This window comes from Acartia tonsa, chromosome 7 (assembly GCF_053477335.1).
Source record: "Acartia tonsa isolate MP-2025a chromosome 7, ASM5347733v1, whole genome shotgun sequence".
NCBI classification, from domain to species: domain Eukaryota; kingdom Metazoa; phylum Arthropoda; class Copepoda; order Calanoida; family Acartiidae; genus Acartia; species Acartia tonsa.
The window spans coordinates 12,002,587-12,028,640 of NC_137266.1; the positions used below are offsets into that span (position 1 = coordinate 12,002,587).

The 26,054-nt window shown below is 33.4% G+C and overlaps 4 protein-coding genes across 7 annotated transcripts in view; all 4 read left to right on the forward strand.

Moving 5' to 3' along the window:
* LOC145324839 (ADP-ribosylhydrolase ARH3-like) lies at window positions 1-5,236 on the forward strand. Of its 3 annotated transcripts, XR_013881337.1 has the most exons (12): window positions 1-108; window positions 345-446; window positions 761-843; window positions 1,222-1,312; window positions 1,701-1,853; window positions 2,143-2,210; window positions 2,634-2,769; window positions 2,972-3,059; window positions 3,501-3,548; window positions 3,878-3,959; window positions 4,317-4,694; window positions 4,978-5,236. XR_013881337.1 is itself a non-coding variant. In XM_080167525.1 (11 exons), the coding sequence occupies exons 1-11, from the start codon at window positions 57-59 to the stop codon at window positions 4,500-4,502; spliced, it is 1,089 nt and encodes a 362-aa protein (XP_080023651.1). In that variant the 5' UTR covers window positions 1-56; the 3' UTR covers window positions 4,503-5,236. The 3 variants fall into 3 exon arrangements, 2 of the variants coding, with proteins under 2 accessions (XP_080023651.1, XP_080023652.1); XM_080167525.1 differs by having other exon boundaries at window positions 4,317-5,236; XM_080167526.1 differs by lacking the exon at window positions 1-108 and having other exon boundaries at window positions 343-448; window positions 762-843; window positions 4,317-5,236.
* Window positions 5,205-19,368, forward strand: LOC145324837 (uncharacterized). Of its 2 annotated transcripts, XR_013881336.1 has the most exons (17): window positions 5,205-5,285; window positions 7,048-7,104; window positions 8,120-10,702; window positions 11,339-11,494; window positions 12,081-12,259; window positions 12,835-12,901; window positions 13,325-13,409; window positions 13,760-13,854; window positions 14,272-14,329; window positions 14,517-14,590; window positions 14,885-14,962; window positions 15,521-15,594; window positions 15,986-16,060; window positions 16,308-16,502; window positions 16,754-17,101; window positions 17,638-18,282; window positions 18,488-18,527. XR_013881336.1 is itself a non-coding variant. In XM_080167524.1 (16 exons), the coding sequence occupies exons 1-16, from the start codon at window positions 5,245-5,247 to the stop codon at window positions 18,099-18,101; spliced, it is 4,629 nt and encodes a 1,542-aa protein (XP_080023650.1). In that variant the 5' UTR covers window positions 5,205-5,244; the 3' UTR covers window positions 18,102-19,368. The 2 variants fall into 2 exon arrangements, 1 of the variants encoding a protein (XP_080023650.1); XM_080167524.1 differs by having other exon boundaries at window positions 17,638-19,368.
* Window positions 19,267-22,540, forward strand: LOC145324841 (cytochrome c oxidase subunit FA4-like). The gene is made up of 5 exons (XM_080167529.1): window positions 19,267-19,367; window positions 19,867-19,988; window positions 20,415-20,492; window positions 21,641-21,776; window positions 21,998-22,540. Exons 1-4 carry the CDS (start codon window positions 19,269-19,271, stop codon window positions 21,714-21,716), a joined length of 375 nt encoding a protein of 124 aa, XP_080023655.1. The 5' UTR covers window positions 19,267-19,268; the 3' UTR covers window positions 21,717-21,776; window positions 21,998-22,540.
* The window catches only part of LOC145324174 (maestro heat-like repeat-containing protein family member 1), a 24,553-nt gene continuing 21,034 nt past the window's right edge, over window positions 22,536-26,054 (forward strand). Inside the window, exons 1-5 of the mRNA XM_080166801.1 lie at window positions 22,536-22,737; window positions 23,349-23,405; window positions 23,729-23,785; window positions 24,201-24,354; window positions 24,848-24,924. Coding sequence (XP_080022927.1) covers window positions 22,573-22,737; window positions 23,349-23,405; window positions 23,729-23,785; window positions 24,201-24,354; window positions 24,848-24,924 — 510 coding nt within the window. The 5' untranslated portion in view covers window positions 22,536-22,572. The remainder of the gene's footprint in view (window positions 22,738-23,348; window positions 23,406-23,728; window positions 23,786-24,200; window positions 24,355-24,847; window positions 24,925-26,054) is intronic.

The window sequence follows — 26,054 nt, forward strand, 5'->3', positions numbered from 1 at the left end:
GATAGTTAAATGTATATTTTGAAATTGAAAAAAATTTCTCATTTCAGAGAAAAAAAATGAGCAAGCTTTTAGATCAGTTTAGAGGATGTATGATAGGAGGATTGGTTGGTAAGTAAATCTTTTACATCTCAGTGCATACAGATTTGAGAATTGATTGGGCTGCAGATAAATTTCATTAATTTTACTAATCCCTGCCTTTGGATTAAGATTCTTTTATTTTAAGTGTCTTTATCGAAAGTATAGTCCTTTATAGGTATATTTCGTCTTTTTTTAGGAATGACTAATATTTTATATATAAAACAACCAAAAATCTATAAGGCTGTTTTATTACTCATTATTTTCAGGCGATTGTTTGGGAGCAGTATTTGAGTGTCAGTATGAAGGTCTTGTGCCTGTCAAAAAGATTAATGCATACTTTGACAAATTAAAAGACCCACAACATTCAGAGGGAAAATATACTTCTATCACTAATATTATTTAATCCTATACGTTTTCCCTCAAATTATTTCTGGAAAACACTTTCGAAATTTTGATATAACATATTTTTGATTAGGTTAGGTCTTGAATAAGGGGTAGGGCTTGGGCTTTAAAGGGTCATAGCCACCCGTAGGGAAAAGAATTAATTTGTTTTCACAAATAAATATAGGGGTGTGGTAGTCAAGAATTAGATTTTAGTGAAAGCACAAAATTCAGCTTTAATAGCCAATTAAACAATAAACATCTTCATTAAGAGATTTAAGAAGTATATTTGAATATTATTAGACTCAACAATACACAGACGATTCAGCGATGGCCAGACAGATCTCAATTTCTTACATAAAAAACAAAGGGTTTTGTTATAAGGTAGGATAGATTTTCTTCAAATAAAGTACAGCTACTTCCTAATTAGTAAATGTTGTTATGCAATTTCAATTAGTGGAAGAGGGAATATAGTTTCACCGTTTTCATCAATTGGAAAATTTTGTTTTTACGTGATTTCATTTGTATGACATGGCCCTATATACCTCTAAAATGGTGGTCTTTAAAAAGTTTGCCACTGTGTGTATAATTTAGCCAACCGAATTTTATATAAAGTGATAGGAAGCATGTATGCCTGCTTAAATGAAATATTACATATCTTGGTCGGATTTTCATGCAAGAAGCATTTTCAAATAATTTCTAGTTGTTTTAAGCAGTAAATGGATGTCTATTAGTTTTTCTCAATTTTTATTGCATGTTTAGGACCTAGCAGAAAGGTTCAGCAGAGAATACATGCACGAGCCTTGGCGCGGTTACGGGGGTTCTGTCGTTGATGTTTTCAATAAACTTAAAGGTATTTATTTCTCTTAGGCTCTTGGCCTATCTACTTTATGTCCTGGGTAAGCCAGTCTGTTTGATGGCTTTAAAAGCTTTAGTTGAACTGACTTGGAGATTTTTATGCAAGATTATATTTGATGTTTTTATTATGGATTTATTATTACATGGATCTTACACCAGATTATCATATACTAATAAAGTGAAACTTGTAGCAGGCTAAAAAAAACGATCTACACCACCCAGACTTTTTAACCTATCCCCTTTCCTCCTACTTGATGAACGAACTGGCCAATAAGATACGTCCAAGTTAGCAACCTAAATGGACGACAATTTTTCCCCTGTTATGATAACGTATATTCTATATCCATACTTAAAACAGTGGATCTAATTTTTGTTTTGTTCAGAGCAAAACCACGCCGATCCATTCAAGCCAGCGGCCGAGCAGTTTAACGGCAGCGGTTCCTATGGCAACGGAGCTGGTATGCGGGCACATCCTGTTGGCCTGGCCTGCCATTCACTGCAGCTGCAACAGACCCTGGACCATGCTGTCAATGTAGGTAAGGCTTTTCCACATAGTGCCTGTCGAGCATTGAATCCCACCTCTTATCTATATCATATGTATATAGATTTAGATTTTGTTTCAAAATAAGGTAAAAGGGCAGAATTTTCTGATATGAACAAGACAAGGGTAGTTTTATTAATCAACAACCATTTCTTCATAAAAAAAAACTTTTCTGATACCAAAGGCATCATTTTTCACTAAAAAAGAATTTTAAAATATTGTACTGTTCTTATCTCAGTTAAAAAGGATGTGGAGACATAATCTTACATTTTATTTTATTTTAGGAAGATTAACCCATGCCCATGTTCATGGCATAGGAGGTGGAGTACTACAAGCATTAGCTGTCCAACAGGTATTAATGTTAATCATTCACTCGTTTCATAGTCTTATGGCTGGAAATAAATTCGTATTTCTTGTTGTATATCACAATTGGAATGAATCAATTGATTTTGTTTGTGGGTTTGAAACCAAACGATTGCAAAACTGAGTGAAGAAACATTTTTTTTTTAATTTTGGGGTTTAATTAATAATCATAGATCTTTAGGGATAAGAAAATTTACATCCCTAATGGTGATAAGATAAGTTGAATTAATGGTGGAAAAGTTTGGTCACCAAAGGTTTGTAGGTACATTGTACATCTCAATCAAGATTTAATAAAAGCACCCAAAGTTTATACTTCAACGAATGATAACTTTTGGTACTTTCAACAGTGTAGAATACAGTCCAATTATTCTTCCTCCTTGGATGCAACTAAACGTTATGATATTATTTTTAGGCTCTCCAAAAGCACTCAAACGTTGAGGAAATGATGAAACAAATTCGAGCTGGCATTGAAATATTTGAATCTACAAGACAAAATCAAGATTATTCAGGAAAACTTGATCAAGTCGAGGAGTTTCTAAATTCAACAGGTATTGTATATTAAGTTAATTTTGTTTACTAGTACATGGGTGTTTTTTATCCTCAGGGGATGGGATGATATACATGATTTTTAGTATGTTTGAGAACCGGCTGTTATCCAGCGGATATTAATCGGTTTAGAAGCCATACTGTAAAATGTATTCCCTGATTTTTCATTTCTCCTAACTGTCATTATGTTCTTATTGTTTATAGATACGGAATTGGAAGAAATCTGTTTTGAACTTGGTAACACAGTGGCGGCTATTGAAAGTATACCCACAGCGTTGTACTGCTTTTTAAGGTATTATCCTCAAGGTTGAAAAACCCGGTTCAAAAAAATATCCCAACCCAGTGGGTTTTATTAATAAAACGCGGGTTTTAAAGTTTGTTTTATTGTTGGTTATTTTGGGTTTTTAAAAATATTTATGTACTTTCTTACTTGACTTAGAATCTTCATTTTCTACTGGTGTAGCGAGTTCAACAAGTTGATACTGATAATCTTGTTTTCTTTGCTAGTAGATTTATTTTTACGGTTTTGATCTAATCCTTATATAAAAGTAACTGGATGTCTTTGTGTGTGTGTATTTATTTACCGTTAATTGAATTGATTCTCCTTTACAATGTAGCCAAAAAAACAGTCTGGTTTTTTTGATTTGTGTTTTTTATGCCAACCCTGATTATTCTTTTCTAAGCTTTGATAACTGATAGATTTCCAAAATTATTAAGAATTACCTTATTTTAGATGTCTGAAAGACCATAAGGAGGAAGACCAATTTGAACAAACCATAAGGTAACTCGTAAATATTAATCTAATATTGTGATCTATTCTTTGAAAGTTAACAAACTTATCTTTCAATGAACTTATTGACTTTTACAAATATCTCTCGAAATATTTATTAATAGTTTTTAGTTTGGCGGCTAAAGTAATTTAACATTAGACGATACTGAACTGTTTTATAATCAATATGGAAATAACTGGGGTAAGCGTTGACAGGATTAATTCATCGTTCATTGTCCCTTTCCTCCATGTTCTGTCAAAATTCTCCCATTCCTAAACTTTATTTATTTACTAGGCACCTAAACAAAAATAATTTGAAACATATATAAATTCTCATATAGGTTGGCTATAAGACTTGGAGGTGACACGGATACTATTGCCAGCATGGCTGGCGCCATTTCTGGAGCTTACCTGGGAATTGAGGTATGTTAAGCTTTTAAATTAGTATCATATTCTTTTCATTACACTAGTTTCCAAAGTTTTATATATAACGTTTTCTTATTCGTTTGCTTAATAACTTTGGGGACAAAGAATTTTGATAAGTTGAGTGTTCAAACGTTATCATCACTAATTTAAAAATCTTCATAAAGTATAATTTTGTGTATCGTTATTAGGGATTTACATCAATTTATCGGCCATTGTCTTATGTTATCCCTTTAGATCCCTTGCTTGCAGATTTTAGATATTTGTGCATTGAGAAAGAGCATAATCATGTAGAAACAAAATAAAAAGCAGAAAAGCATCGCTTTAAGAATGGTATTAGCTAATGCTTATTTTTAGGCTATCCCAGAGTTTATGATTCGCCACTGCGAAGCAGTAGAAGACGCACACAAACACGCCACAGCTATTCACAACATTGTTACAGCAAACAAGGATGTAAATGAGAAAAATGGCGCAACTAATGGTCATGGCGATGCGGATCCGAGCTCACCACCACCAGTGAAGAAAGCTAAAACTGACCCTTAATGTAAAAAAATCTTAAAGGCATTCTTTCAATTTTGTATTAAACTAAAGATTTATTTGTAGATAAAAGTAAACTTTAATATTTTATACCTGTGACAGTTTGTTATATATTAGATCTAGTACAAACATATTACGCTTATTTCTAGATACTAGTAGTGATTATGATACCTTACTAATGATTATAAGAGATGAATGGTATAAAATAACTAGTGTTTTGGAGCCGGGAGCCGTGGAGCCGCCATATTTTGCTGTAGCCGGACTAGATAAATAAAGAGATTTTTTTTACAAATTATAATTTGGTAACTCTGTTTTGTCATGTGCAAATGCCCTTTTAAAACCTTCAAAAGTCAAAATTAAAAAATATTTTTTATGGAGAAAAAAATATGTCGAGTTTTTCTTGATTTTAGATTGGAGCCGTAGCCGGAGCCGCACCAAAATCAAACGGCTCCGAAACGCTAAAGTTAACAATACAAACAAGTAAAATCTCAGCTATACCATTGTTAATATAAACCAGGGACTAGGTTTCAAATAAGTATTTAACAGATATTTAACCCCTTTTCTTTAAGTTTCAACCTCTTTACCCACCTAGTCTCGTTTGCAACCTAAAATCAAGATTAGGCCAACAAAATTTTCAAATTATCCACAATTTAAACCTAGTCCCTGTTAAAAACCAGTATTTTTATATAAAAAACCTTAAATAAGTAATAAACAAAAACAAACATTTTTTAGTTTTCAGACTTCAAAAATGGAATCAGGCACACCTGGTCGTACTAGACGTTCAACAAGGTAAATATGTTTTCTAAATAGAGATAATCTAGAGAGTAGAGACATACTATCTAAGTCAATCAATAGGAGAACAGTGGAGATACATTCCAGTCATGTCACTGTGGGCTAGAATTGAATCAAGACAAAAGTAATTGCCGAGCCCTGGGACCTATGTATGGTGAAAATAGACATAAAACTATAAAACCAAAATATTTCAGCGGGGGCTTTTTGAGAAAATTAGATTTGAAAATTTCAAGTTCAATTTTCACTCCCTAGGAGATGCCGCATAATCATGACAAGAAAAGCAAATATTATTTATTTAAAAGGGATAGTTTCACGAAGTGCATTTAAAAAAAAATAGTGAACTGTAAGTTTTTTCTATTTTAAATAACGTAGTAGTGCATAATATAAAGTTATTGATTAAAATTAAGAGATTTTACCAGGGATTTTCCTTAAAAAATGAGTTTTTCATTTTTATTTTCAATTTCGTTGCGTGTTATATATGGCAAAAACTTTTTATACAACAAAATACACATAACAACAAAGAATGACCAATAAAATATTCATTATGGTACTTAGAGTAGTGATCTTTTTATATGTCTTAGTAGAATATATTAGGCATTGGATAGATATGATTGTGATAAAGAATTTTAACATTGACCTGACCAAACTTTTTTTATTTGACAATATCTAAAAGAGTTAGTGATTTGCAACATAAATTACATGAGAATGGTCTTTATATATATATATATATGTTGTATGGTTAGTTGGTATTTCCGCGTGAGATAATGTGTATATTGTAAGTAAATCGGACGGTTTTCTTTATTTTTTTAAAAAGAATCTATAGAAAACCTGTCCTATAGTGAACCGAACGTTATTTTTTATGTTTTTTAAGTAACTTGTCCCAAGGGGAACCCCTGTTCAATTTTTTTATAACTCTTGTGAAATATGTGGAAAAAGATTCTCTAAAATTGGTGTTTTGGCTATACATATTTGGAAAAAAATAGACCATTCTCATGTAATTTATGTGGCAAATCGCTTTAACTTTTTTCGATATTGTCAAATAAAAAAAGTTTGGTCTGGTCAATGTTAAAAATTCTTAAACATATAATCATATCTATCCAATGCCTAATATATTCTACTAAGACATGTAAAAGTTCACTACTCTAAGTACCTTAACTCTTTAAATACACTTCATAGAACTATCCCTTTTGAACAACTTTGCTTTTATAAAGTTCTTCATAAAACCACTCTTGAAGGGAGTTAATAAATGGCCATTTTTATCACTTGCTTTGCAAAGGTCACGAAAATTCAGCCTAAAATAAATCATACATAGAGAGGTTTTATGAAGGACTTCATAAAAGCAAAGTTGTTCAAAATTTAAAATAAATAATATTTGCTTTTCTTGTCATGATTATGCGGCAACTCCTAGCGGGTGAAAATTGAACTTGAAATTTTCAAATCTAATTTTCTCAAAAAGCCCCCGCTGAAATATTTTGGTTTTACCTGGAATCATCATGATTTTATGTCTATTTTCACCATACATAGGTCCCAGGGCTCGGCACTTACTTTTGTCTTGATTCAATTCTAGCCCACATTGATGTTGTTGTTTGATATTTTTAAATATTTTGGTACAAAAGGGTATAGTATAATGTTTTCATTTCGTTCGCATATTAAGTCAGCTTCATTAGTCGCATTTTTTAAGATAAAGCTTTTCTGGGGGTAAATTAAAACCCAATTTTTTAAAGATTTATAAAATGACAATAATTTGTTTATTATTTAGAACAAGCAAAGTAGGGGTTGAGGCAACGAATACACCAGATGTTGCTACTCCTACTAGGTAAAGGTTCTTATTTTTTGCATTGCTTCTTTATTATATAAATGTGATGTCTGTAATGTAATGTTATGGATGTGTGATGTCTTTACTCTGTACCAATAGATTGCTAGATTTGCTAGTCTGATTTTTGATAAGCTAATTATAGTTCAAGGTCATACTTTTTTCTGTTCAAGATAAGAAGACTAAATTCCATATAGAAAATGATCTCCTCTAAAAAATGTTTTTTAAAGGTGTATATAATATGAAACTTTTTGAAACCAAAATTTAAAGTCGCACTAAAACGGGACTATCACAAAAGCAAGTGATTCTAAGCACCTTCCAGCAGTGATTCTAAATTTTTTATTTTTTGGTGAATATACTTGGGTTATGTTTAATAACGTTATATCTATTTAAAAAGTTTAGTTTCACCATGGTTTTATATGAATTAAACTTTGAAATGTTACACATTTTGTGACTAAATATCATCAAACGTTTTGTTGAGTTCAAACTGCTAGGTATAGCACAAAAGTAAACTTTTTTGATGAAAAATGTTAATTTAGAAAAAGGGATGGTAACTTGTAATATTGTAAACAGTTTTATTAGTGTACTTTTGTAATTTATAGCATTTGATTATGTTTTGGCATATTATTTTAATTGAACTTTTGAACTCAACAAAACATTTGATGATATTTTGTCAAAAAAGGCTTAACATGTCAAAGTTTTGTTTATAGAAAACTATGGTGAAACTTAATTTTTTAAGTCGATATAACGATATTAAGCATAACCCTAGTATTTAGTATTTCATTGATTTTAAGTTTATGTTTTAAAGTATCACATATGCTTTTTTGAAACCCTCTTACACCTTAGAAGCAACGTAAATTTCTTAGTGTAACTTTAGCATTCTCTAGTTCTCATGTTAATATTCATCCAAATAATAAAATGCTTATTGATACTATTTTTATTTCAAATTTTTTTCGTAATACCTTCTTACCTACACATTGTTTAAAATAGGAATATTATTAAATTGTTCAATTTTTAGGAAAACAAGAGGAAGAAAAAAAGCTACCAAAGTTGAAGATACCGCTGCTGTGGAAGAAAATAATGCAACAAATACCATCAATGAAGTTACAGAAGAGGAAAATAAAGCTACAGTTGAAGAAAAGGAGAATGGTGAGAAAATTGAAACTGAGAGTATTACTCTCCCAACAGCTGAAATTCAAGATAAAAACAAAGAAGAGGAAAATGAAGAACAAAGCAGTACTGAAACTGTGAACAATTTTATAGACAATGAAGCCACAGAAAAAGAAAATGAATCTGAAGTTCAAGAACATGAAACAACAACTATTGTTGAAATTCAAAACATTGTTGAAAATGAAAAATCAGAATCCAAATGTGATCAGCTAAATGAAGATATTAAAATGCAAGTTGAGACTACTGATGAAGCACAAGAAGATTCAGTTGGAACAGTAAGTGAAGGTCCAACAACTGTAGAAGAAAGCAAAACTATTATTGAGTCAGAAAAATCAGTTGAGTATGAAGTTAACAAAGCTGAAGAAAATGACATTGTAATGGTCCCTGAAGAAAGTGTCAATGCAGATTTTAAAGTCAATGAAGAACCAGATGATGCCCCTTTAGACGAACCAAATGAAGAAAACAAGCCATCAGAAAAAGATATAAGTGACACAGATGAGTCTTCAGAAAAGAATGAAGTTGTAGAAATGGTTCTGGATGAAAAGAATGATGAACAAAAAGCTAAGGATAAAATGATTGATGATTCTGTTGAGGCAGAAAATAATGATAATGTTGAAAACCAATCCACTGATGTTGAAGTAAATACAGAAGAAGTCAGCACACAAGAAGTAGTTAATACAAATAAAGATAAGTCTAAAATTGATGATGATATATTACAAGACAAGCTTGAAGAGGATGGTATTAATGATATCATTGAAGTAGATGATGAATCAAAAGCTAATGAAAAATCTACTGATCAAGACATGACTAAAGAAGAAAGTATGGAGGTTTGTTCAGCCAACAAATTGGAAGAGATTGAAAGTGGAAAAATGAATGACAGTGATTCAAATGATTTTGAAGTAATTGAGCTTGAAAGTGATGATGAACAAGATGATATGAATAAAGGCAAGAGCAATGAAACTGAAGTGGATCAAGCTGAAAAAGATCAACTTAAAGCAGACCTTGTTGCCAAAGAAGTAGCTGTTGAAACTAAAGAAGCTGATACAAACCAAGTTAATGCAGAACAAGCTGGTGCTAATCTAGTTGACGTCATGAAAGATCCCAAGGAAATAAACTCTGATATTGCTACTGACTCAGTCAACATAGATCAAGAAGACAAACCTAAAAAGACGGAAGTTAGTGTTGAAAAAGATGCAAAAACTCAGGATAAAATCCAAATCATTGATAATGAAAAACAAGTTGATAATAAAAAAACAGATGAACAATCTACTCCTGTAGAAACCCTAGTTACTGTTGACAAAGAAGTCTCAGATGATAATACTAAAACTTCAAACAGAAAAGATGAAGAAATCCCTAGAGACTTAGAAAAGGAAGATGCTCTTGAGATTTCAGCAAACAACGAAATAACAAAATTGGATGGAAGTATTCCTACCAAAATAACAGATGATGAGCTTACTGCATCAAAAGAGAAGGATTCTACAAAAGAGGATGCATCAGTCTATGAAAATATGCTTGAAGACACTTGTTTGCAGTTGGAAGAAGATAATCTTGATTTTGAATTTGAAGATGAAACTGAAACTGAAAAAAGTGTAAAATCTAAGAAAGCAAATGACAAAGATAGTGAAATTGAAGAAATAGAGATTCTTTCAAGTGATGAAGAAGATGCAAGTGAAAAAAATGAACCTTCCAAAAATAATACAGTAGAGAAAGATAAAGATGGAGTAAACAAACTATCAGAAAATTTGCCTAAAGAAAAAACAACTGAAAATCTTCCCAAGGAAAATAAATCATCAGATAAAACTGCCACAGTTTCCAAAGAAGACCTAGACAATAATTCTGAGGATGAAATTGAATGTATTGATTTAGATGATATTGAAGATAGCAATGAAACAGTCAAGGATAAATCTCTCGTAGACAACACGGACAAAGATTCTTCTAATGATAAAACTACAGAGCAACCTAAAACCTCTAGAGAAGACAGATTAAAAGATCAAAATTTAACTGATAAGGCAGCAAAAATTACCAAAGACTCGGAGAAATCTACTAAACCCAAAACAGAATTAACAAATCAATCAGATAATGAAGAAATTCAATGCATTGACATTGATTCTGATAATGAAACAGAAAAAGAAAAACAAAAAGAAGATGAAACCCCTCAAAAATCATTCGAAAGCAATGAAGATAATGAAGAACAGCCGGTACCACCCGGAGAAGAACAGAATGATGACCATGATGATGGCTCAAACAGTGATATTGTCCTTATAAGTGATGGTGAAGGCAACAAGGTTGATGCCATTGACAGTGCCAGGCTGAAAATTGATGATTTACGCCAGAAACTAGCCAGGGTTAAGAACAGAAAAGGACAAAACTATGGTGCTGGTAATAGAAGGAGGACACGCAGCTCTAGTGGTTCCAGTAGATCAAGGACAAGGTATAAATGGATAAAGTTTAAAAGATTTCAAATAATCATCTGTTGGCTAGATATTGGATAGTATTAAGGATTTCTTTATTAAACATTCAAACAAGTTTTGTATATTTTCCAACTTAGTTGAAATTTTCCCCTCCACCTTTCTCTTTATTTCTTTCCCCAATTTATATAGTTCAAATACGGAATATTTCCTTAGTTTGAATTTCTCCCCTATCTAAAATGGTTGGGTCAAATTATTTGATGCATTTTTTAACTTTTTTATGGTATGAAAAATCTCCAAAAAGGGCGGCATCTTTCAGTGTTGGTTTTGTGTCCTTGACCCAATCATTTCTAGCTTTCAAAATCACCTGAAAATCAGTGAGACAGGGGACAATGGGCTTTTTATTGCACAAGTCCCCAAAGTTTTACTATATCGTTTTCTTGTTCATTGGCTTAACAACTTTGGGGACTTTAGTGAATATTGAATGGTTAGTTTATTAAGTTTAGTGTTCAAACGTTTCAACAACTTTTAATCTTAAAAAGTGATAATTCAGTTTATCGGCCATTGTCTTATCCCTTTAGATCCCTGTTCCTTGACCCAATCATTTCTAGTTTTTAATACCAACTTCAAATTATACTAATCCATTTATCCCTCACTAGGTCTAGATCGCGTAGTAGATCCAAATCTCCAACAAGGAGACGCAGGTCCAGAGAAAGATCCAAACAAACTTCTGGACAAAATAAGCGCAAGTCTCGGTCAAAGAGCAGCTCCATTGAAATTGTGTGTGTCAGAGAAAATTCTGGATCTAGATCAAGGTAAAGTTTTTCTTCGAAACCGATTAATATTCGGTTCTTAGCCACACGAAAAAATCATTTATCGTATCGTAATATACTTATCCAGTTTTCTACGAATATAAAAATGTACAATCATAATATTCAAACCATTTTATAGCCCATGCCTTCGGCATCTCGGCTCTGACAAAACTGTTTTTTGATCTTATAATTGTTCATTTTTTATATCCGCGGAAAGCTGTTTATAATACGACACTATAAATAACTATTTTTTTATAGCGGAGCTACAAAGTTGGTCATTCTACAGTATTTATGAAAAGGAAATGTGAAAATTTTATTAAGATTATTTTGGAAATTCTTGGCACATAAACAGGCGCAAATCGTTGTTATTAAATTGCATAGTTAGGGCTTACAGAAAAAGGTTTTTAAATCAAAGCATATATTGTCTATAAGGTGTGTTTTCCAAAGGAAAAGTAATTCATACTTTATGCCTGAAAGTCCTTTTTTCCCCGTTCAAAATATGATAACTTACAAAAAAGGACCAAAAAATGAAATTTTATAAAAATTGTAAGTAGGTACCTATTCAGGATTTATGTTTGTTATTTCCAAGGTCGCGTTCAAGATCATCAAAACGTAAACGAGCTCATTCCTCTCGAAACCGCAGTGTCTCAAGAACGCCATCCGTTGAACGGATGAAAATTCTGGACAACGGCCGCTGGATGGGAACACATACCCGGCGGCAGCGGACACGACACTCAAGATCTCGGTCAAGAGATAGAGGGGGGCAAGGTAAGAAAATTGATTCGTATTTAGAGTTTAGCACGGATTGGAGAAGACATTGGGCTGTTTATTACACTATTCTCCAAAGATTTACGATAACTTTTTTTAATTCGTTGGCCCAACAACTTTTAGGATTTTTTAGGATATTGAATTTTGATAGGTTACTTCATTAAGTTGAGTGTCAAAACGTTTCAACCTCTAATTGAAATCTAGATAAGGGGCAATTTTGTGTATCAACATTGGAGATGAACGTCAATCAATTAGATTTAGCAGAAAATAACAAAATTATTATTTTAAAACAAAAGAAGTAATATTTTAAATTGCATTACGTACTTAAATTAGTAGGTAAGGTTTTTTTGTTTCAATTTATTGATTTCTAAGGTTTAGATCTTAGAGAAGCTTGGATTGATTTTGACTATTTTTATTTAAAATTAAATTCTAATTATTGCTTTTTTCTGTATCTTCCTTACCACTTCAAATGCTTACCTGTTAGGGCCTTAGTCGCTTGTAAATGGTTTTCCAAGACAATCCCATTTTATTTAAATAAGGTATCTATGATTTTAATTTCACGTTATTATATTTAGGTCGAAATCAAAGAGATAGAAATAAACGAACAACTCCTCTTACCTGGTCTGCAAGAGTTAAGCTAAAGTAAGATTTTATTACATTCTAAGGACTTAATGATATATATATATAGTCGTTTTTCCTTGTAAAGCACTGACCACTCCCCACCCCCCCCCCTATTTTCTATTTTTTTTTGTATAAAGGTGGGGGGGGGGCGGGGGTTAGTGCTCGACAGCCACTTAGAGTGAATGCACTGATATTAATTAGGTATGCTTTGTTCTAACTTTTATTACCCTTCATTTAGCATTACATTCATTTTACTTAAGATTCTAGATTATCTAGGTACCTACGGTAATTTTTTTTTAGTTTAAACATACCTACCTATTTAGATATTAAGTCTCCCAAGTTTTTTAAACCAAGGAAGAGATAAAACTTAGAAAATCCGCATAATTTACAGTCCACTTTCCATATCCCCTCATTCCCTGTTATCTTAAAAATTCTATTTTTTAGGAATCTGCCAGCTTTTAATTACACAGTGCTCAAGAATCTTGTATCGATCTATGGCAAAGTTGTTAATTTTCATTATGATAATCAGGTCAGATTTTGATTTTTGTTTTCTTTGGATTTTTATTCTTTTTAATTGTGTACTATGTTGTCATTCTGTTCAAACATTAAGTAACACTCAACAGACAACCAATTCTTTTATTGCTCGGCTGGAAGTCCTAAATGAATGGTAATGAGTTACGACTTTTTGGTCCAAAAAATTTCCCCTACTCTAACTATTAATGTCACACATCTGACATAGCAGAATGGCAGTATGAACCATATTTAGCGTCATCAGTTATGAGTCTGGGTTAAGCTGTGATTCCTTTCATCACCTACCCAACAATAAGCCACTGTCGCTCGCGGGTATAACCCCCTTTTTATAATATTGTATCAATTTAGATAAATATGGCCTTTATTGAGTACGATAGCGCTACCGATGCCAAAGTGATGTCCTTGTATCTTAAAAAGAAAGGACTAGAATCTGAGCTTTGTTTGTAAGTATCTTAGTTTGTATGTCTGAGTATTCAGGGATCTAAAGGGATAAGACAATGGCCGATAAATTAATGTACATCCCAAATGATTATACACATTACCCCTACTGTAGATTACAATTAATGGTTGAAACGTTAGGCCAGTCATCTAAATGAACCAATCAATCAATAGTGTAATAGACAGCCTAATTGCCCCAAGGGGCAGAAGGTCCAGTTTAAAAAATAACATGTATTCATTTTATTATTATTGTAATACCTCGTAGAAAATTCTGTATAATTATATGATATGATACATGATTTTTCAGTATAGTTCAGAACCGGTTCTAATACAACTCGAAATAAATGGATTCAAAGCCATACTGGAAATTTTCATAATTGCAGAAATCTTACGTCTTGATAATCACCATATTTGTATTACAGGGATGGTGATGGAAATGGAGTACCTCTTGAACAGCTAGCCTATCCACAATTTAATGAGGTTTGTATCTTTATTTAATGCATTAGTATTGGAGCTACTCTTTAAATTGGGTTATGGGTTAAAGTTGGTTATGTATTATATATTTATGGCTGAGTATCTAAAATTATACATTTGATATAGTTTGATAGATTTTAATGCTATTCGGCTTTTATGGAAACTACCTTTTCAAGATTGATATTTGTTTTAGGGAGCTCCCCCTATGAATAGATTTAATGACGACTCAACAGATAGATGGAGGTCTGTTGGAGTGGCTCAAACAAGGTTGGTACATTTTAAAGAAAATATTTGTATCTATGTTTCTCAAGGGGCCCTAACCCTGCTGAACCCAGTACCAAAAATAACCTAACCTAAAAAAACAAATTAAAAACTATGTACAGTTCGAAGACATACCTCTTTAATCCCATTATTTCCAATTTATAAAAAAAAATAAAAGGGTTTCTAACTTTCTATGCCCAGCAAGAAATTTTTAGTGAAAGTACCTTATATTTTGTTCTCAGAGGGGTGGGGCTGATGAATGTGCTTTTCAAATATTGCATGATATTATTGTTACACTAGGTGTATTTCCTCCTCCATGGCTCAAGGTTCCTTATCCAGATCTAGTGTCCAGAATTCGTTGGCTTCAGCTCTTTCCAGGTAGAAGAAAGATTTAAAATCTTTTTGGGAGTAAATGCTTATTGCGTCTATGTATTTTTTTTCTATTAGTCGAATAATTTTGGCGTTGCAACTTTTTTGTCTTTGCTTTTATAAGAACAAAAATGACAACATCCATAAGTAGCGAAGACAAAATACTAAAATACGGACAAATTGATAATGCAGATATTCAGTGTTCATAAATCATAAATTAAAATTTAATAAATCACGAAACCTTTTACATGTATTTTATAAGTTTTAATATTTATATTCTTGTAGCTTGACTGACAAACTAAATCATTTACTAGATGCTCATTGGTATAGGGAATCTTTACAACAAAAAAGTCAGCTCTCTATCTGGAATGGCAGCCGAGAAAATCGCATCCTCCCCCATAGTGTTACAGACAGACAAAGTGAATTATATTATCTTTTTACTTTACTAAGAAATATCCTACACTAACTACCTAGCAGTAATATTTTTGTTAGTTGCATTATAACTCATGAAGCAACAACTTAAAAACTTAATGTGTCCTAAAAAAATAAATCATAGGTATTTTTTAGGACACATGGACTTCAAGATTCAATCGCCAAGTTGAAATCAATTCTGGCTAATGCGGAATCCGGACGAGTCGATGGTAATCAATTTCGTTTTTCTTTCATCCTATTATATTAAGTAGGTACCTAGTAAGGTTTTTTAGTATGTAACTTAAGATTTCGACAACTACTGAACCGATTGAGTTCTCTATTCTTCACATAGGTGCCTGGATAGTATTAGGCTATAAGTCTAGATGCTGGGATCTCAGTCGCTAGTATATAATATATTACAAGCCTTACCGCACGATTGATATCTATATTTAATTTAGCCAGCGGCTGCGCCCATATTTAAAGGAGCCTTAAGTCTAACTAGAAACTGCTACTTCATTTAGTACTAGCGGTCGCGCCCCCAGCATATAGGGGCTCTGTTATTAAAGGGAAAGTAGAGGTGTATATTCAAAGTTATCATGATAACGAATCTTCATATTATAGAGCTAGAAGATCTATTGAGTGGTCGTGGGCCAGAAATCTTAGCAGATAACCAGCCATCATCCTCAAGAGATTTAGGTAGTACCTACAAAATTAAATTTAACCTACCATTGAATATTCTGCTCGTCAGTCCCTCCCGGCCCTTACAGATGGCTATTTTATTAGTTGGGTACGATTTAGTATCGTAGCAACTCTAATCTTCCAAGAAAAATTTGGAATCCGAATTTCGCTATGAAACTTGACACGGGTAATCAATGGGAGTAAGTCTATTTTCCCTAAATTGAACAAAAAGTTGAAAGACAAAATAATTCCTAATACAATTAAGGTGCGAGTAGATATGGAGGAATGGAACGTATGGAGGATTACCGCAGGGACAGCCCGCCGCCACCCCCAACAGGTGGTTTCGGTTCCAGCAGGGCTGGCTGGACAGAATCCGAGTGGGAAATGTTTCAGAGGAGAAAGAAAGCCGCCCTGCCCGTTGAAAATGATCCTTTTCTTAGAAGCAACAAAACTACAGAAGGTACCTATGGTTTATGATAATTCAAAAAGTTAGATTTAAATAGGTTCTTGTTTTATTGCATATTTATGTGCCAAGCAAATATAATAAAAGAAAGAATTAAAATATCTCGGCATAGTTTGCTTTAACTTTTCATTTGATTATTATCATTCATTTGATGAAAAATTAGCTGTGTCTAATCTTTTTCTGTTATTAAATATTAGTTTTTTCTCCAATGAAATATTCCTTCTATTAGGGTTTTTTTAATATTGCAGAACCTCGCCATAACAGTCAAGATCCTTTCTCGCGACGATTTAACAATACCAGCGATTATCATTTGGACAAACCACCGCCGAACTATGGTTCCAAAGGTTACAGTGCGCCCTCATATAGAGACGCACCCCCCAGAGCCAGCCTAGAACCTCCAGCATTCAGAGACGTTCCCCCTAGAACCGGCCTTGAACCTCCTGTTTTTCGAGATGGACCCACAAGATCAAGCTTTGATACGCCTGCCTTCCGAGATGGACCTAGTAGAACTATTTATGATACGCCCGTTTTTCGAGATGGACCAACTAGACCGAACCAAGAAATGCCCGCCTTTCGAGACGCACCTCCTAGCACAGGTATTTATAATCATTGTTACGCCCTTGTCTAATATTATGTGTCTAAAAATAGTGCATTAACAACAAGCTAAAGCTATCCTGATATAAAAGAAACAGAATGCTTGTTTGTCTGTCTGTGTACCGAAGGAACTCGTTAACCGCCAAACCAATATAGTTCTTCTATACAAGGTAGCTTCTCATAGGTCCATGAAAAGTTTTTAACTAGTTATGGAAGGTTAACTCTACCCTCTCAAGAGAAATTGCCATTTATATGTTTGTGGCTACTAATAGATACTTTAAACATTGAAGTAAAACATCTAAGGGAGAAGGGGTTAAATAAGTGTGTGTCCCCACCCCGTGGAACTTGTGCCAACTTTTAATTGGGTCTTATAATATCAGCCAATAGAGTCGGTAATATTAACAGTTTAACACAGCAAAGTCACTTCAAAAGAGCAGACATCAATTTGCTAGCAGACCAAAAAGGTCCCTAAGACTGGATCCCAGCCAGTTGTCTGGGTTATACATCTCTACTCAATACATTCATTGTTTTGATTAAGGTGGTGGAAAGGAACGAAGATCTTCTAGATTTGATACAGGTCCTGAAAATTTCCAGCAGAGGGACAGCTTTGATATTAACCTCCAGCGTGACAGCCATTTGAATAAAACACGAAACGCCATGATGGGTAATTTTTCAAAAACTGGCTCAAGCAGCCAGTTTAACATGCAGCAAGAACAGTTTTCTCAGCCACCACCAGCGTTTGGTAAAAGTTATCAGGGCTATGGAACGTATAACCAGCCTGGACAGTCTTTTGATGGTGGAAATAATTCCTTTGGACAGTCCGCTTCCTCTTCGAGAAATAGTAGATGGGGTAATGGTGGACAGGGGGAAGAACAGAGGTGGGGTAATGATGGTGATAATTGGGGGAATAATAGAGGCGGAGGGGGAGGGATACCCGCAAGGGGAATTGGTCGGTATTATAATAAAAATCGGGGTGGAGGGGGTTTTCACCAGCGATACTGAAATAAAGATCATTGTTTGAATATTATCATCAACTTATTTTATTTTAATGTTTTTTTACTTTACCGAGTATTTTGTAATAGATCATATATTAAAGAAAAGATAAGATTTTGTTAACGTAAAAAATCAGTAATATTACACATAATTTTTCTCATAAAATAAACTTGTGTACACAAAAGACTAGATATGATAATAATGGATATATTATTACTTGGATCTTACACCAGTTTTTATGTTCTCTACTAAAGTTAAACTTGCAGCGTGCCATTTACCCCCTCCTATTCCTTTACCCCTTCCCCTCCTACTGAATTAACGAACTGGCAAATAAGAATTCTAATAACAAGCTGAAATTTTTCCCGTCATAATATCCACGTATATTCTACAATTACATCCATTATGATAATACATATTACACATGTGTGAAGAAAATATTTAGTACTTTGTTTATACTCTGACAAAACACATATTTTGTTATCATAATTACATTATTATTATGAATTAATTTAAACGCCATTCTTGTCAGTTTTACATATATGATTAAATAAAATTAATGATTGGGAATTTATCCTTTGTTGTGTCGGCTATAGGGGTGTTTATTCTTCATGGGATCCCAAGCTAAGGGAGGTGGAAAAATTTAAAATGGGGGGGGGGGGTAGAGATTTAAATAACTAAGGTTACTAAAGGCATGAGCTGATGCTATTATCAACAAAATTAAAAATCATACCAAAAATACCAAAGACATGGGGAAACATTTGAAAAATCAGCATAAAGCTACTTGTCCTCTCATCTACAGATACAAAAATCCCTTATTATAATGGAAAAATAACTCTAACTTAAAGGGGGGAAATTTTATTTTTTCAGTCAGGGGAAATTAATTTTATGCAGAATAAACACCCCTAGTCGGCTAAATATTGTGTGCTATTGTATTCGAAATTAAAACATACGTGAATTTTCACTGTTTTTATTCCCATCATCTAATCACAAATTGGATAAATACTCTATTTTACAGTTTTTTTTATGTCTGTATGTCCTATGCAGGGATGGTAATCCGAGGCATTTTTTCACAAAATCAGATTCAATTAATTGGCGGAATAATCCGCGGATTGCCCTTCCTGTTCCAATGATCATTTTCTTTATTCAGTTTGCATGCATTGTCATATTTAATTTGTTATGAAAATTTGTTGTTATTTCAGAGACGCTAAAATGTTTATTTCCCGCGCTTTGAGAGCCATCGACCATCCCTACATCATGGGCAAGGGTGGTCGCATGGTGAGTAAACATTTTTTTTTGTGCTTCAGCCACTTTACAACATCCCTTAACTTTTCTGGAAAGCAACTTTTCTGAGAAGCAACTTTTCAATGAAATTATATATAAATTCCAAGAAAAAAAATTTGGGGGGGGTGGGGTGGAGGATTGTGTTTTTCTTCTTGCCTAAACTATAGCTTATGCCTCGGATAGCTTCAGTCCAAAAAATCTGCAATAATGTTCAAATTGTTTGCCAACTAGAAAATTAAGGTTAGGGTTTTGGAGCCCGGGGGGAGGGGGAAGAGGTGACATCTGAACAAAAAGTTAGCTTATAGCCATAAAAGCTTACGTTCCAAATATCTGGACGGTTCATCAAGTGGTTCCAGAGAAACTACCTCCCACACACTCAAAAAGTCCCCGCTTGCGTCCCCTTTTAGGCCTTTTATTACTACATCGATCGGTTACTTGGATTTAAGATTTTTTTCTTCAAAATGTGATATTCAAAGTTTGATTGTTAATTTAGGAAAACAACAAGAAACCCATGCAGGGCCTGACCATGAAGTCTCTGGCTCACCACAAGGCTCTGCAGCCCCTGTTTATCATCATTGGGGGTGGCATGGTCTTTGTGGCAGCTTACTGTGCCAGGTATAGTTATTATCGCATCGTATTATAGACAGCTTTCCGCGGATATTAAAATGAAATGTTATATGATTAAAGCCAGTTTTGTTAGACCTGAGAGAGGGGCCGATGGCCAGGGCTAACAAAATTGGTAATGATTTTATGATTTTTATGTTAATGCTCGCAGCAAAGATTCCTTATCAGACTTGCCTAATTCCACCTGACAATATTTTCAGAGAGGGAGGAGCCATTGGGCTGTTTATTACACTAGTCGCCAAAGTTTTATAGTAATATTTTGTTATTCGTTAGCTTAACAACTTTGGAGACTTATAATGAATTTTATTGTTTTGTTCATTTACTTCAGTGTCCAAACGTTTCAACCTCTAATTGTAAACCTCAAAAGTGGTAATTTGTGTATCATCATCGGGTTTGTACATCCCTGTATTATTTTAGATTGGCCGTCAAGACAACTGATGTGAACTGGAGCAAGGTGAAGGACCCTGCGGATACCTATGGATACTATGATGGAAAGTAAGTACATAGATAGATAGACAGACAGACAGACAGACAGACAGACAGATAGACAGACAGAAAGATAGACAGACAGAAAGATAGACAGATAAATAGAACTTAAGAAGGGCTATGATGATACCTTTAGTTACTATGGAAAGTAAATACATAGATATATTGACGGATAGACAGATATAAAGATGGGTACTATGCTGGAAAGTAAGAACATAGATAGACAGACAGTCAGACAGACAGACAGACAGACAGACAGATAGATAGATAGATAGACAGACAGAAAGATAGACAGATAAATAGAACTTAGGAAGGGCTATGATGATACCTTTGGTTACTATGGAAAGTAAATACATAGATATATTGACGGATAGACAGTGAGATATAAAGATGGGTACTATGATGGAAAGTAAGTACATAGATAGATAGACAGACAGTCAGACAGACAGACAGATAGACAGACAGAAAGATAGACAGATAAATAGAACTTAAGAAGGGCTATGATGATACCTTTGGTTACTATGGAAAGTAAATACATAGATATATTGACGGATAGACAGATATAAAGATGGGTACTATGATGGAAAGTAAGTACATAGATAGACAGACAGACAGTCAGACAGACAGACAGACAGACAGACAGACAGACAGACAGACAGACAGACAGACAGACAGACAGATAGACAGACAGACAGACAGACAGATAGACAGACAGAAAGATAGACAGATAAATAGAACTTAAGAAGGGCTATGATGATACGTTTGGTTACTATGGAAAGTAAATACATAGATATACTGACGGATAGACAGATAGAAAGATGGGTACTATGATGGAAAGTAAGTACACAGATAGATAGACAGACAGACAGATAGACAGACAGATTGCACTGAAGAAGAAGGACCCTGCGGATATCAAATAAATACCATGATGAAAAGCAGGTACATAGATAGATAGAACTGAAGCAGGGCCATGCAGATACCTATGGGTACTATGATGGAAAGTAGGAAATATCAGGAAGGGAGGAGTATTAAAACTTGTACTTAAAGTTTTAAACCTCGTTTTCTTATTCGTTGGATCAAAAACTGTGGGCACTTTCACTGAATTTTGATTGCCAAAACATAAGTTATATTTACATTATTTTATCAACCTTATGCAGACAATTCAAGTTCCTGAACCCCGCCGGAGTTGACTACAGCCGCTATGGACAGGACAGACCCAATTACAAAGAATAAACTTGGAATCACGAAGAATGGGGGCACAGTTTATATTTCTCTTAAAGTATAATAAAAAAGGTATGATTGAACTTTGTTTCTGTAACAAATAGGCGAGATTTGGGAAGCGTAGCAATTCTATAATCGTTACCAGAGAACATGTACGTCCATTTTAAACATGCTGATGTTTTACTTTTTTGACAACAATAAGCGGAGCATCTTTTTAACAAAGTCCTAAAAATGTAAGCGGCATCTAGTATTTCAACAAATTTACATACAAGTTTATAAACATTATATTTTAGATACACCTTCAAGCAAGAGAAGATTATGTGCCCTCCGCCCAATTAAATTCAACCTTCATATCGACTAACAGCTCACCTTAAAGTAACACCCAAACTACACCTGTCTTGATTTTGAAGTTCCCACGCCTGTTGAAAATTTCTCACGATAGCAGATTTTTTCCCAAGCCACCGCCTGGTCAAACTTATGTATTACAAATGACTGATGCCTTAACATTGTGATTTGAGTGATTCTCCAATCAAACCTAAAAATATCATATCTTGCATTTTATTATTTTATTTATTTAAAACTTTTTTTGTGTACCTTATACCTACCTTAGCATTTTTATCTGCATTTGATATTATCATCCTTGTTTTAAGGGTTGCTTGTTTGTCGATATTAGTCTTTAAAAAAAAAACAGTAACAAACCTTGTAGAAAATAAATGAGTTTTATTATTACAGCAACGATTTTTCATTTGATATTTGATTATTTTGTGTTTTTCTACAACGTATGCTTCTGTTATTACGTAGATTTATGATCTTAGCAATGTAAAAAAAATTTCAGATTATGTCCTTGTGACAATAAAATATATGAAAAATGGCGGATTTTTTGGGATCGCCGCATAAAGTTGGCGACGAAATGGCGGGAGGCGATGGCGGATGTAGTGGGAAGACAACGCCGAACGGCGTTTCGCCGGGAATGGCTGCCTCCCCGAGCAAAATTTCTACAGATAGCAGCTTAGATTCTAATATTAAAACAAAAGTAAGTTTTATTTTTCAAAGTATATGGGTTTTCTTATATGTTTATTTATATGGGATGTATATTTGTCTTTGTTTATGTAACTTAAGATCTCGCTAACATCCTCCTTAAGATCTCCTTTAGTTTAAGATTTTTTTTTATAATTTTAGGGAAGGTTTATAACTAAAATATTATTGTAAAATTTCTTACATATTTGTCTATTTTGGCTTAGCATTTTAACTCTAAATAAACTATAATACCCTAGGTATTCAATTTAAATTCTTACAAAGAAAAGTCAAAATGATGTCAAATATGATATGTTAATATTAAATTGCTGAAGTATGTTTCAATTAATAATAACATATTTCATTTGTTTTCCAGTGTGGCTTCAAAACCACTTAATATCCGCAGGATAAGAACCGGTTTTCAGCCATATTGAAAAATCATGTGTAGCATCGTATTACAAACTATTTTCTACAAATATTAAAGTAAAAATCACAATATTAATACCAGTCTTGCCAGACAGGGCCTTGGGGCTGATAAAAACTAATTTTAATCTTCTATCTTTTTATTTTAATATTCGCGGAATACTGTCTATAATACTATGGGATAAATAATTAATCTAATACTTACAGACTGTGGTACATTCTTTGCTGGAAGCTTGCAGTTCACCCCATTCAGAAATTAGACAGGTAGGTAAATATTAATTGAAAATCTTGGAAACTCACTTTTTAAAATCGATAAATTTTTTTGTTGGCTTCGTATGTTGCTATAAAATGAAATAAAGCAATATAAATAGTTAGTAAAATCATCTTTCAAATGAGTTTTATGCTGATCGGATGTCTATACTTAAAAGTTTGGTTGAAGCTTAAGATTTCAAAAATAGTCGGTACAATTTAGAAAGCTTTTAGAAAGTCTTATTTAGCTGTTGTGGTGGTTTTAGGCTATTTTATTGCTTACTGACAAAGTCCATAGTACTAGAGGTACTGACATCATATAACTTGTTGTTTTTCAGGCCGCGTCTCACTCGCTGGCTTTGATTGGGAGACAATATCCACTTTTAGTTTTACAGGTAATAACTATGACAATTAGGTACAAGTATTATTACATACTAATATCTTCCTATTATATATTGTTTATTGTTTGTATACTCTTAAGATCCAAACTATAAAGTACCAGAGAGTGACACAGTTTATTTAAACATGTGGTTTTGCCTTTTAATTTTTTTCATCCTTTTACTTAAAGTAATAAGGTTGTTTTATGTCGAGATTAAGATTTCGATAACTACTGTACCGATTGAATTCTCCACTTAAGGTAAGCTTCGCATATGTCCCGGGATGGTTTTAGACTATTTTATTTCAAGAGTTAATTCTTAAGATGGTTTTGTGATATATTTTCTCTTTCATAGCTCTTCAAATACAGAGATGTTGCATATTTTTTTTTATATTTACATGATTTTATTTTCAAATATTGTTTCCTTTTCTTAGGAATGGTACAGCGAGTATAGCCGATTTCGTGAATCCCCGCACACCACCCCAAAGAGAAGGCCAAGTAGTAGTTCTTCGCCCCCAACACATTGGTTGACTGAGGCCCTCATGCCGTTAGTGACTGTGCTTACAAAGCATAATTGCTTAGACCCAGGTTAGCATTGATTATAGTCTTTGATTTTCAATTTTCTAACCATATTATTGTGTCATAGTGTAAATAGTATTATTAATACCTACTTAACTATTTATGTATTTACTATGTATTTTTGTAAAAAAAAGATAACAGCCTAAAACCATCTCAGGACCTATAAGAAGCTGCACTGTAAAGGAGAACCATATCGGTTCAGCGGTTAGCGAGATCCTTCGCTACAGACCTCTTACTACTTTATATCATAGGATTCATTTTATTGTGTCTAATTTTATTGTCTTACTAATACTTGATGTAGCAAGAAACCTTAAAAACCTTGTTTGAATACGTTAGTGCTATGATTTCGTCCAGGGTAAACAAAGAAAAAACAAATTATGAACTTTTTACACTACCTCAGTATTGATATTGTTCATTCTACAATCTCATAATGTCAAGTTTTCTATTGAAAAATGAATACCTAGGTACCTACTTCTTATTTTAGTTACTTTTAAATATTTAGGAGATTCTAGTCAACGAGCAGTCCTGGGACAAATTCTGGCGGTCGTGGTCGAAGAAATGATTGCTAGTGATACAAGGGTAGGTATTTATTTCATGTGTTCGTCTTTTAAAAAGTGCAGTTCATCCAAAAGTTCTTAAAATAATGTTTATAAGCAGCGCGCGTTTCGGAGCCGGGAGCAGCAACATTTTTGGTGGAGCCGTATTTTTCGTTAAAAACGGCTCCGGCTCCAGATTAGCTAAAAATGATTTTTTTTAAATGTAATATTATAATTTGGCAACGGTCTATTTCTAGATAAACTGAAAACTATTGTTACTTAACAAATAGACACACATCCTTCTACTTTTATATAGCTTTAATCAAATAAAAGCAAAATATTTTATATTATTTATTTTATTTTATCAAATTCAATAATGAACAAAAATTGATTTATTAATTTTAAGGTAGGAGCCGGAGCTGGAGCCGTATCTGGAAATACGGCTCCGAAACGCTGTTGATAAGTGATCATACGTCTTAGACACATATAAACGAGATAATGGCCGATAAATTTATGTACATCCCATTCCCCAATAATGATACATAAAATAACCCTGTAGATTACAATTAGTGGTGGATAAGACCAATGTACCCACCAAAGCTGCAACCCAGCAACCTAACTTGAACTTCTATAAAAAACATTAACAAACATGCGAAAATGTTCCACCCCTTCATCTTCAATTTATCTCATAATATATGGGAGGAATGTTCTGTGCATGACTACGCACTTTTAGGAAAACCGCCATTTTTTATTCAATTTAATAGGTAGGTATTTAAATCAGGGTGGGAAAAACCCAGGGTTTTTTAAAAAAGCCCAACCCAACCCGTAAAAACCCTTAAAACCCTGGGTTTTATTGTTTTTTTTTCGGGTTTTATTGGGTTTTTTCATTTAGGAGTCCAATACATTTGATTTATTGATGAAATATTAATGTTTAAGTTGTTGTAGGTAAAAGGTAAGCAAGATTTCACAATAAACAATACAGATAATGAAAAAAACTGGCATTTCGATCAATTATAAACCCTTATTAGCAACGGTGCATAAAATATTCTATTAAGGGGGAGGGAAGGTTAAAAGCTTCAAAACATGGAACCGCCTCCTCTATTCCTAAGCTGTCAACACTCCCCTCCCCTCCCAGAAATTATTAAGGTATTCCCCTTAATAAAACCCTCTGCA